This window comes from Protomyctophum bolini, assembly GCF_963924005.1.
Source record: "Protomyctophum bolini genome assembly, chromosome: 10".
Taxonomy (NCBI): domain Eukaryota; kingdom Metazoa; phylum Chordata; class Actinopteri; order Myctophiformes; family Myctophidae; genus Protomyctophum; species Protomyctophum bolini.
Genome location: NC_137871.1, coordinates 34,741,145 through 34,753,121, shown reverse-complemented (window position 1 = coordinate 34,753,121; position 11,977 = coordinate 34,741,145). Strand labels below are relative to the sequence as shown.

The 11,977-nt window shown below is 45.2% G+C and overlaps 1 protein-coding gene across 8 annotated transcripts in view; it reads right to left on the bottom strand.

Annotated features, from left to right (window-relative positions):
• Positions 1–1,412: 1,412 nt before the first annotated feature.
• The window catches only part of ctbp1l (C-terminal binding protein 1-like), a 29,510-nt gene continuing 18,945 nt past the window's right edge, over positions 1,413–11,977 (bottom strand). For 7 of the 8 annotated variants that reach the window (XM_080773598.1, XM_080773601.1, XM_080773602.1 and 4 more), the window contains 3 exons: positions 10,504–10,631; positions 9,686–9,803; positions 1,413–6,735 (listed from right to left, as the gene is read on the bottom strand). In XM_080773598.1, the coding sequence (XP_080629724.1) occupies positions 6,555–6,735; positions 9,686–9,803; positions 10,504–10,631 (427 nt within the window). In that variant the 3' untranslated portion in view covers positions 1,413–6,554. Of the gene's footprint in view, positions 6,736–7,392; positions 7,515–9,685; positions 9,804–10,503; positions 10,632–11,977 lie in introns of all 8 variants that reach the window. The other variant, XR_013964707.1, reaches the window with a different exon arrangement.

Here is an 11,977-nt window from a genome sequence, read left to right as displayed (position 1 = left end):
AGATTACACAGTTACCCAGAAACACACGTGTTTACACAGCAATCACTACAGATGCAACATAAACAGCGTTATTAAGACAAAAACGTGATGCCAATTACACTGTTTAAGACAAGGTAAACGTGATGCCAATTACACTGTTTAAGACAAGGTAAACGTGATGCCAATTACACTGTTTAAGCCATTCTGACCTGAGATCAGATTCATATGAGGTTTCCACTGGACACACACTGTGTCTGATTAACCCATTCTGACCTGAGATCAGATTCTAAAAATGTCAGTCGTTCTTCGATTTTTCAAAAATAGCAGACCTACAAGCTCGTAGCGCGCCACTCGGTGGCGCGCTATGAGCTTGTAGATCTGCTATTTTTCAATAGCTAAAGCACAACATGATGCTAACACCAAAACGGGTTCCCGTTCAGAATGGGTTAAGCAAAAGGAGCCCTGGCATTAACGTGATGCCACTTCGATAGAAACGGTTTATGAAAACAAAGAGACATCAAGGAAGACAAAACCAAAGCCTCATAGTTGAATGGTTCCATGGGGCTCCAAGGTCCAGAGACCCACCTGCGTACCGCCTCTCTTAAACCTGCAACCCATAGAGCGTTTGTATCAATCTATCTATGGTATATGTTTAATATGCCATACTGCAGTGGTTGTAGCTGGACTACATGCTCTTCCATTGAGAACTTCAGATCAGTTAGAAGTGGCATTGCATGAATATCAAATTATGCAATTTATCGTCGCACCCAAAAAAAGAAAAGGCTGTCCCGTGTCCGTTATAGCTGAACAGTAGAAATGTTGGCGCTAGCGCAGGGCATAGTTACTGTATATATAAACTAGAGCGTGGCCCAGGAGCGACAGCCCCGCCCCCAGCGTTTCATTTCAATGGAAGTTGCTCAGTTTTGAAGGACCCTTCCGGGAAGTACCCCAAGGTTAATTAAATAAGGTTAGGAAATAGGAAGTGAAGACCGTACGGTGGACTCCATGTTGCTCCCTGGAAAAAAAGAAACATGCGCAATGGGCTATATGCAGCCAACACTTCCAGCGTTCAGCTTCCTTGGTCTCAATTGCGCATGTTTCGATCCTTCCAGGAAGCAACATGGAGTCCACCGTACGGTCTTCGCTTCCTAAGCATATTTAATTAACCTTGGAAGTACCTCCGTTGGCTCGATATAATTGGCTGGCTCCCATGAGAGTACCTCTCGCGCTGCTCTTGTGGTCTACCTCTAGGTCACCTCAAAGACCTCTCTTGCTCAGACATGAATTTCCCCCCCGTCTGCAGTACCAGCTTTGACCAGTAGGGCCAGCAGCTTCAACGTTGTCCAGGCGTTCTGCATGGGGGGCTCGTCGCAGGGCACCTGGTGCTAAAGTAGGACATACTGCAGCTTTAAAATAAAAAAAGGGAACAAAGATACTTTTTAAGATTTTATTAAAATACGGTGTGGAGTTTACCATCGGAAGTTACCATCACAAACATGATTGTTTCTAATAAAAAAAGTAAACAAAAACAAAAATAAAGCTTAAGAGCCTAGTTACAGGAGATTTTTTTCTCTTTTTTGTGGTTTTTGCAGTCTGGTGAAAGAAAAACAAAAAAAAAAGTCAATTAATTCACGAGAGTGAGTGGAGAAGAAAAAGAAAAAAACCATGTTCACATGTTGTAAAAATACATTTCCCAATTTCAACGTTACACACACAAACACACAGTCACCCTTCAAACATTCATTCACTCATTCATTCTTTGTTAGATGGTTAGACGTCAGTGCCGAAGAAAGAAAACTTAAAACAAAATAACAGAACTCACTGTGTCGAACGAAGGGAGAGATCGGGTTCTGGAAGGTGTTGGGGGGGGGGGGGGTTCTGTTCTACATTCTGAGGATGGGACACTGAACGGGCTGGGCGCGGGGGGTGGGAGGGGGGTACAGGTCTAGAGACAGAGCACGGACTGCAGGAGGATATGTGTGCATTTGAACCCTGAGAGAGAGAGAGAAGTGACCAATTCTGTCCATTAATGTTTTTTTTTTTTTCCCGTTCTTTGACAAGACGCCCACCACTGCCCGCTGTGCATCCCCCCACCCCCTCCCTCGAGGCTCTGGCCCGGCGGGGTCCATGAAAAGATGCATGAGGCGGGGTGAAATATCAGCTGCAGTTTTTTTTTTGTGTGACTGTACAACCCCAGGTTTCCCCATTTCGTCACATCTGCTGTATACGTGCATATACACACTAGTGGGTCAGGCAGACGGACGGACGCGGAACCGCTTTGGCTGAACTCAAAAAGGCAACCCCTCTTCTGCGCGCACTAGGAAATTACACTGGCTTCGTGTTCGCAAAAAACTGGACCGTCGGCGCATCAGCCTAAAGCATGACTCCACTCAGAACAGAAGAGACCCATGAAAGGCTTTTGATTTCGGTCTTGCAGGGGGGGCGGGGGGATGGAGGGAGGGTCGGTGGTGGTGGGGTCTGCTTTGCGGCGGAGTTTAGGGCCTCAAACCCTGAGCGCTTTCGTCTGAACGCTGTGTCTCCGCCTACTTGTGGTCAACTGTAGTTAAGGCAGTGAGTGTTTCCATGGCGACTTTCTATAATAGCTAGGAGAGATAAGGCCCAGAGGGATAGCAAATCGGATGGGGCAGCTATACTATTATATATATATATATATATATATATATATATAAGACGCGAAAACAAAAGTAAAGAAAACATCGTAAAAAGGACGAGGGACCTCCGATTTTCTCTGAAATGTTTCAGTACAACATGTAGAACACAGATAGCAAAAATCCATAAAAAATGAAATTCTACAATAAAACAGAAGTTTTTTTTCTCTTTTTTTTTCATTACACAGTGCACTGCTGAACTGAAAGGGAAAAAAACAAACGAAAAAAAGAGAAAACATTTCATCATAGTTATCAACAGCAAATTTAAGATCACTATTTTGCTCATAATCCAAACTATGGGGGTTATTTTTAAAAATATATACTCATCACATGACAAGGAGAGCCTAACATCTCTGGACACAGACACGCCCTGTGTCACTCATAGACTCTGGGTGGGGGGGCAGGGTTTGGGGGACTGTACATCACTGGAAACTGACCACCACAAAATGGCAACTCGGGGGGAGTTTAAGCACTGGGGCTGGGGAGGAGTTGGTGGGGGGGGGGGGGGACAACAAGATGACAGATTCTTTAAGCCGATAGCATTTTCCCCTAAAAACTTACATGCACTAAAAGATAGAGCAGCATGACATCAGGGGGTAAAAAACAAAAACAAAAAGAAAGAAAACGCATCTACATCTAAATCGTTCTAGAAAAGATTACTATCAGAGCACGCCCCTTTTATTGAACTCCCGTTTTCCATTGGCCGGTAAGATGTAGGAGGTCGATACGAGACTGATCAGTGTGTCAGGGTCACATGTTTTCTGTCATGGGGGAAGCACTGTGCTTTTTTTTTCTTTTTTAATTTATTCCCACAATGAAAGAAACGAGGGTCCGAAAAACATGTCAAAAGTATTCAAGGCAAAGAGATAAGAAGCATGTTCTGGTGTTCTGAAGCTGAGGATCAAAGAGATAAGACGCATGTTCTGTGTTCTGAAGCTGAGGATCAAAGAGATAAGACGCATGTTCTGTGTTCTGAAGCTGAGGATCCATCAGTGGCCCTACTACTACTACTACTACTACTACTGCAAGTCTGGCAAAATTGTCTCAAATCAAAATCACGTCGGGGGAGTTTTTTTTCTTTTTTCCTTTTTTAATCTCAATAAATCGATGCTACGATTTCACAACCCTTCTGGTCAGGAATAGCAAAGAAGTCTCTAGAAAATCTGTACAAAAAAAACAAAACAAAAACGGGTATGCACGTTTACATTCAATATCTGTTACTGAGGTACTATAAAGGTCTTCCCTTCACACACCAGGGCCACGGCGTTAACAGTTATACTCCTAAGGGACTCTCCTTTGGAAAGACAACAGCTTGTTATCACAGCAGGGGAGGAACAAACACCAACCCAACACACCGTTATTAACAAAGCCAGCATGCAAGAACCCTTATCCCCAAGCTCTTAACCACATGAACCCTATAATATACTAAATTGTCCGGGGGGGGGGGGGGGGGGGGGGGGGATATCTCACTTCATTTTGAACATCCTCTTTTAAAGTGCGAGGGTATTCAAATGTATATAAAAAAGGGAGAAAGAAAGTAGCGCTGCGGCTTGTTCTAATCAATGCACAGAATATTCTGCCACAGACCAGATTTGGAGTCAATTCATCCAAGCGTGTTTATCAAACCATTTGCCTGCTCGTCGACTTGACAAATACTAGGGAGAGAAATGACTTTGAAAATGAAGGCATCAACTTGAAGCTTCAGTGTAAACTGTAAAGGGGCATCATGGGGAGGGTCATTTATCAGACACCTCAGAGACCACCGTTCATCAAGTCATGGGGACACTTTATGGAAAATAATCGGACAGAATGCATTCTAAAACACAGCAACGCTCAATTAAAGATCCAATATGTTTTGCCAGAATAGGGACAGTCAGGGACACTAGTGGTTCAAGTGGTCAGAGAGAATCAGAGCTGCATTTATCCCCTTGCTGTACGAGCGGATGCATACTGGTTTCATCGGAGCAGATGTGGTGTAGGGGTGGGGGTATGATGCTGGTGGTGGGAAGGGCTGGGGCGGAGAGAGGTTTGGATTGAGTGAGAAAAAAAACAAGCGGAGATCTAAAAAAGATAGACAGTGATCTATCCCCAGCCACCTGGCCCCTGTTGTTTTTGGAAGTCGGCAGTGTGTGATATGATGTCGTCAGCGTGGAGGCTCAAATGTGTGTTCTTCATCAGCGCGTCTCCTATAGCTTGACCTCTGCTTCATTGAAACGAGACACGCATTACTCATCGTCCAACCGCAGCCATGCACCGTGCAGCCAGCCGTCTGTCTCTGTCCTGCTGCTCAGCGTTTAGATGGTGCCCTCCGGTGGCCAGGGGCAAACTGTGCAGCGGTTTGTCTGTGCAGCGGGAGAGGAGAGCTGCAGATGGGGAGGGAGGGGAGGGGAGGCGGTGTCGAAACACACCTCTCACACACCGACAGACAGCACTTCAGCCATCTTAGATCCAAAACGTTTGATATGATGTGGCTGTTCTAACGAGATTCTTTTTTTGTGGACAAAATGTTAATGCTTTTATAAAGTGGCACGATGAAACCCCGGCTGGGCTGAACGTGGCGTGCGTGACACGTTTACATTAATTTCTTTCCTTTAAGTGGAGGAGATTCGCAAACGTTACATCGTCAAAAAGGCGATGCAGAACAGTTCTGGGCTGTTGTGAACTTGCGGTGGGGAGGCTGGGCTCTCACAGGGTCTACAGAGTTGACTGTGATGAGAAGAAGGCGAGCTGAAGAGGAGGTCGCCTAACGTGCTCCAATGGGCCGGAGAAGCACCGCCACTGACATCATGGATCCCCTGGACTGGGCAGAGCGACCAGCAGGCCACGGCAGAGGAGTGAGGAAGAGATGGATGAAAGATGGGGGCGGGCGGCGGGGTTAGGGCTGGGCGATACACTAAGACGAAATCAAATATCACAATATGCTTGACCAAATATACCTCGATGTATCGTATCGTGTTCATTTCTCAAAAAATGTAAAGCAAAAAAATATATATGGATCTACCAATTTAAATATCTGACAATGCACTGCGATGTGACGTATTGTGAGCTTGTAGATCAGCCATTTGAATGAATAAAATAAGGCCCGAGTGATTAAAACGAGGTAACGACGACACTTATTCCAGATCACAAAAATCCAAAACTCCCGGACGACATGTAGTCTCATATCATCATCTCGATTTATAACGATATATATATCGGCCAGCCCTACCGTCGGGGAGACCGGATACACTGCTTTAAGTACATATTTTGCCAACTGTGCGAGAACAGGCAGAGGCAAGGAAAAAAAACTAAAACAGGAAGCCAAGGAGGAGAGAGAGCAGTAACATTAGAACATTAATGTACAGGGGGGGGGGGTCGACCTCACTGCCACTGTATCTGGAGACGAGTCGGAACCAGAACCAAACAGCAGGAAGAGGCTCGCTTCAGAAAAACTACAACCATAACAGATTTTTCTTTTTCCATTGAAACGACAAAAAAAACCGAAGGAGAAAAAAAAAAACATACTAATGAAAATAAACCAATTGAATTATTGAATCCTTGAGAAGAGTTATTGCTGACGTTGGGGTGGGGGGGGGGGGGGGGGGGGGGGAAGGGTTGGGGGGGAGAGGAGGGAGATGAGTGTCCTAGAGTTTCTGTCTGACAGTGGTGTGTGAGTGGTGGGGGGTGTGTGTGTGTGGGGGGGGGGTAAGCTCTGGACGGGTCACTCTAGCAGAGTGGGCTGGTTTATGTGGTCTGAAGAAAAAGGAACCGGGCTGTGTGGAACCAAACCAGACCGGATCAAACTGGTGCCGCCAATGTCAACGTGCTGGAGGATGGTTGAGGGGCGGGGCAGGGGGGGGAGGGGAGGTTGAGGAGGAGGAGGGGTTCCAGGGCGTAGTAACGGAATGTGTTGGCTGGGTGGGGGGGCTATTGGTCGGAGGGGATGTCTCTGTCGGCCTCAGCTTTAGTAGGCTGCCCCGGGGAGGGGGCGTGGGGGGGGTGGGAGACCGGGGCGATGCCGTGTGCCAGGGAGCCCGCCACCAAGGCCTCCACCCCGGCCCCTGGGAGACCCCCTGCTGCTGCCACGCTGATCAGACCTGCAGGAAATCTGGAGAAAGAGATGACACTACAGTATGGCAGCTGGAAAACCACCACAAAGAGATGACACTACAGTATGGCAGCTGGAAAACCACCACAAAGAGATGACACTACAGTATGGCAGCTAGAAACCACGGTAACTGTTCCCACTTTCACCTACTGCAATAATATATGTGACAAAATTTGACTGAGGGACTGCCATTGGATGTTTTTGAATTTTTGAATCATAGCTTCAAATTGACATATTGGTTGTTCAGTTTGACCCACCAGTTTTGGAGATATGGCTTATAGAGTAATGTCTTGCAGAGAACGGGCTAGAAAACAGGCTTGAAAGGTTCACTTCTGTGGTCTCTAACATTACACCTAGCTACATGTTTGGGCATTTATTTCATATTTACATGTCGATTTCAGCTCTGACACTTATTTCAGACATGCTCTAGTATGTGACGAGTCTGACTGTGCTATTAACTAATTTTGAAAAAGTTTTTCTCCTCTGGTGAAAAGCTGTAATTTGTGCGATGGCAGTCTCTCAGTCAAATCTGGTCACATATGTTAGCTGCTTGCATTACTTTCATCATAAACACAGTAGGGCTGCAAACTAGCGATTCTTTTCTCAGTGATTATTCTATAAATAACGGCCTGGGCCGTGGCTCAGCGCTCCAGGCACCTTGGACGGTAGTCCAAGTCTGGCAGTGTGCCGCGGGTTCGACTCCCGATCCCGACGGCCTTTACTGCATGTCACTCCCCCATCTCTCTCCCCCATTTCCTGTCAGCCTACCGTCTGTCCCTCTATAAAAAATATAAAATAAAGGCAAAAGCCGCAAAAAAAACACATTACATTTTTTTTCTATAAATAACTTGTATCAACGAATCGGTGCAGACTGCAGAAACATTCAGGGAAGAAAATTAAAACGGACTAAATTAGTCCGATTAGATCCATCAGATCCATTGATCAACAAGCTCACAAAGTGTAGCATATCACATGATGTTGTGAGCTTGTTGATCAGGCTATATTTGACCATTTAAAAACAAAAATAAAACCCCCCAAATTGATTATTATAATTGATTAAATAGTTTAGCTCGATCAATGGGCTATATGCACACAGAATAACTCTTCCTACTTCCAGGCCGGCAGGTGTTAACGATGATACTAATTAAAAGGACCAGATTTAGGCTACAGCTACACCTATATGGGTCTTTTTCCAAACGCAATTTTTGTGTGTGCGTTTGGGCCTTTCAGCCACACGCAAACGGCGTTTTCAGCCACTCAAAACGGAGGTTTTTGGAAACGGATAAATGAAATATTCAATATCCAAAATATCCGGATCAGTGAATACGTGTAGTCACGCGAAACAGAGCTTTTGAGAAACGATGACGTCATTTTTACTATAATATAGGTGAGAAATGCAGCTTGCGCCTGCATGGAAACTACACAGATATCTATCCGATTGTTCATGTTTTTTATATCACTGCGTTAATAAGTAACTTATCATTGTTGCATCAACTGCACCACGACACCAGCGAGCAATCCAATATAAATAATATCAGCCTATACTACAGTCTGAGGACGAGAGAGAGAGAGAGAGAGGGGGGTGTGAATGCAATCGCATTAAATAGCGTGGTTGGTGAGAATAAAGTACACAGTGGGTCATGTCCAGTCGCGCACCGTGCGCATGGCACCCGTTTAGGAAATAATGGGCGCACCCTTGACTGCATGCATTCCTTTGTCACTGTCCCTGTGCGCACGTGAACGCTGTCCCCGAATGTCCTTCATAGCCTACAAGCCCTACATTATGTATGACAGTTGCGGACGAGACACTTCTATAGGTCTGACTCTGCTGTTATTATCTGTGCAGGACTTGCCAGAGCAATGATAAAGTGTCTAAAAATATTATTCTGATTCATACACCCAATAAATTATATGGAGAGAGAAGATCCGAGTGTCGGGGTTTGGAGATTCACGCACATAGCATGACATGCTGACAGACAATGCAAGAAGCATGTTCAACTTCCACTCACAATTTAGGTGGCTTTTAAAATGCGGTACTTAATTAATTTCCTTCATTCAAAAAGATGATAGGCCTATGTATTTGGCAAGTGTGAAGCAAAATAGCCTACAATTGAAACCTGCTACTGCAGTGATTTTCTCCTGTGTTCAATGCGTTTCTGCGTTTGTGTGTGGACACATATCTTTGTCATATGGGCAGGGATTTATTTAAAATATCCGTTTTGCAAAAGATCTATATAGGTATAGCACAGGCCTAAAGCAACCAGATCTTATTTTGTTGTTTAGGTCCTTTAGGTGCGTGTACTGTTTTTAGACATTAGTTATGACACCATGTTCATGACCAAAATTTTTCATGAAAATGAAGTGACACCTCCATGCAGCCTCCCCCCCTCTCCACAAGGAGGGGCAGTACACCAACGCATTATGGTCATTGAAGTAATTCCGCAATCCAGTCAAACCCATAGTCAAACACACAGACTTCATTATTATTATGGCCATAGGGTGCACATGTCAAATTGTGCTGCTACAGTTATCTACTACAAATACTATTATTAACATTGAAGACTCCATTTAGTATGCAGTGGTTCTCAAACTTCGTAACTCTGAGTGTACAAATGGAACCAAATGGACCTGTAACTGTCAGTTACACACCCGTACAGGGCCATTTGGAACCCACTCAAGGACACTTTGAGACCCACTGGTGTAGCAGAGTGTTTCCAGTGAGCCAACACACACAAATTATCAGCACCCTGACTCCGTTTGACCAGAATGGAACAGAGCCTTCGTTAGTATCAGCGCTGAACACCTGTGAAGGAAGTATAGAGTTCTTTCCAGTTCTTTCCAAAATGGCGTGTGTGCACAGAGCCCATTGTTGCGCCCCCTATAGCGTTTTGCAGCTTGCATGCATTACTCTCACAAAGACATCACTAAAGTCCTCTGTTTCTCCTCTCACCTGTAAGCGGCTCCGTTGAGCTCCGGGTGAACGGTGGCAGCTTCCATGCTGGGCCACTGGGACGCTGCCATCAGGTACTCCTTATTCACACAGTTCTTTAGACTGTCAGGGATACGGCCTGCAGACACAGAGGGAGACAACATGTTACTGTCATGTTACTGTAAGCTCTATCGCTTACTCATGGAAAGAGCTTCCGTTCTACAGACTGTATGAAAGGCAACAGTCTGGCCACATGAGACTACCAAGCAACGCTCACAGGCTTCCCACATATTTTCACGGAAGGATATTTCTAAACCTTTCCAAAAGTATTTTACCCTGTTTCCAGGCCTATAGAAATCATAACATATGGTGCAATGATGAGGCAAAGGTGTCATGGTACGAAAAGAACAGATCTACAAGCTAATAACATATCACGGTGCAGCGACAGTGTCGTTAGCTGGGCCACACTCCCACAGCTTGTGTTACACATTTCACCAGTTAGATGTTAGACATATTTTTGAGTGGTGCAACCACTCCTATGCAGAGTTATGTGTGTCTCTGGCTGTGTTCCTGGCTGGCTGGGTCCGAGCACGAAAATAGCTTTTGGTTGGTTTTCACCACCAAGTGTCACTAACTGGGCCGGCACCCTGTGTGCGTTCCTGTGAGGTCTGGAAGTTCCCCAAATGGAGTTGCACCACTCAGTTCACAAAGGTGTGATCTTTATTAATATAAATATATCAAACAGCCAAACATTTTGTAAAACATTTATTTAATTGACAGAACAGTACAAATGCAGGCACTGTCCCATGGCCTCCTGCCTATTGGTGGAAGAGTCTTACCAGTGATAGCACGGCGTACCTCCCTGGCCGCCTCCTCCCGTGCCTCTACAGAAGCCTGCTCGCTGTACCAGGATGTGTGGGGGGTACAGATCAGGTTGGGCGCATCCTTCAGCGGGCCTGTTGAAAAGCTGGACACCATGGAAAGGAGAAAGGTACTTTAAACCAAAGAATATGTATGGTTCTCAACCTTTTTATACCAAGTACCACCTCAGAAAATATATTTGTCTCTCCAAGTATCACCTGCTGCGTAGACCAGCCCCATCCTATTCAGCAATGCAGTTAACACAGGAGGGATATTTAATTTATTCCTTGATTTTCTTCTTTTTGTTCTATTTCTAAGCCAATAATGCTGCTGCTCTGACGAAACTCAGTCTAATCAGCACAACTGATGATATTTCTAATGTGATCAATGCGTTCCCAAATCTTCTATTAACGGCTAAGGTCAGAAGAACTACCTTAATATACATTTTTCATTCCACTTTTGTCTTTTCAAAATCTTTGCCACAATTCTTTGCATGAAACATAGTCTACTAATTAGACCAGGGGTGGGCAACATGAAACATGGTCTACTAATTACACCAGGGGTGGGCAACATGAAACAAGGTCTACTAATTACACCAGGGGTGGGCAACATGAAACAAGGTCTACTAATTAGACCAGGGGTGGGCAACATGAAACATGGTCTAATAATTAGACCAGGGGTGGGCAACTTTGACGATGGAGAGGGCCACTATTTCCACACTCACTCCAGAGAGCCACATTGCATATACTGATGTAGGCAAAGCTATTTTTGCTATTTTTTAATTGGAATCCTTAGAAGTGACCTTTTGTATCATTTCAAATGCATACCGGTAGTTTTAACTTGTTTAACTTTATGAACCAAATACATTGGACATAAAAAAGACAATAACATTTTAATACTAGTCATTAAACTACATATATAGACTGAAGTAATAAAGTGGGTCATGTTTGAATGTTTGGAATTGTAAAAGCTGAAATCAATAATATATCAGTACTCCGATATTAACCCGAGGGCCACATTAAGTGAAGTTAGGGGCCGCATGTGGCCCTCGGGCCGTCAGTAGACCATGTTTCATGCATGTCTGTGGCTCTGAAGGTAAGTGAAGGTAGGGGCCCCATGTGACCCTCGGGCCGTCAGTAGACCATGTTTCATGCATGTCTGTGGCTCTGAAGGTAAGTGAAGGTAGGGGCCCCATGTGGCCCTCGGGCCGTCAGTAGACCATGTTTCATGCATGTCTGTGGCTCTGAAGGTAAGTGAAGGTAGGGGCCCCATGTGGCCCTCGGGCCGTCAGTAGACCATGTTTCATGCATGTCTGTGGCTCTGAAGGAAAGTGAAGGTAGGGGCCGCATGTGGCCCTCGGGCCGTCTACCATGTTTCATGCGTGTCTGTGGCTCTGAAGGTAAGTGAAGGTAGGGGCCGCATGTGGCCCTCGGGCCGTCAGTAGACCATTTT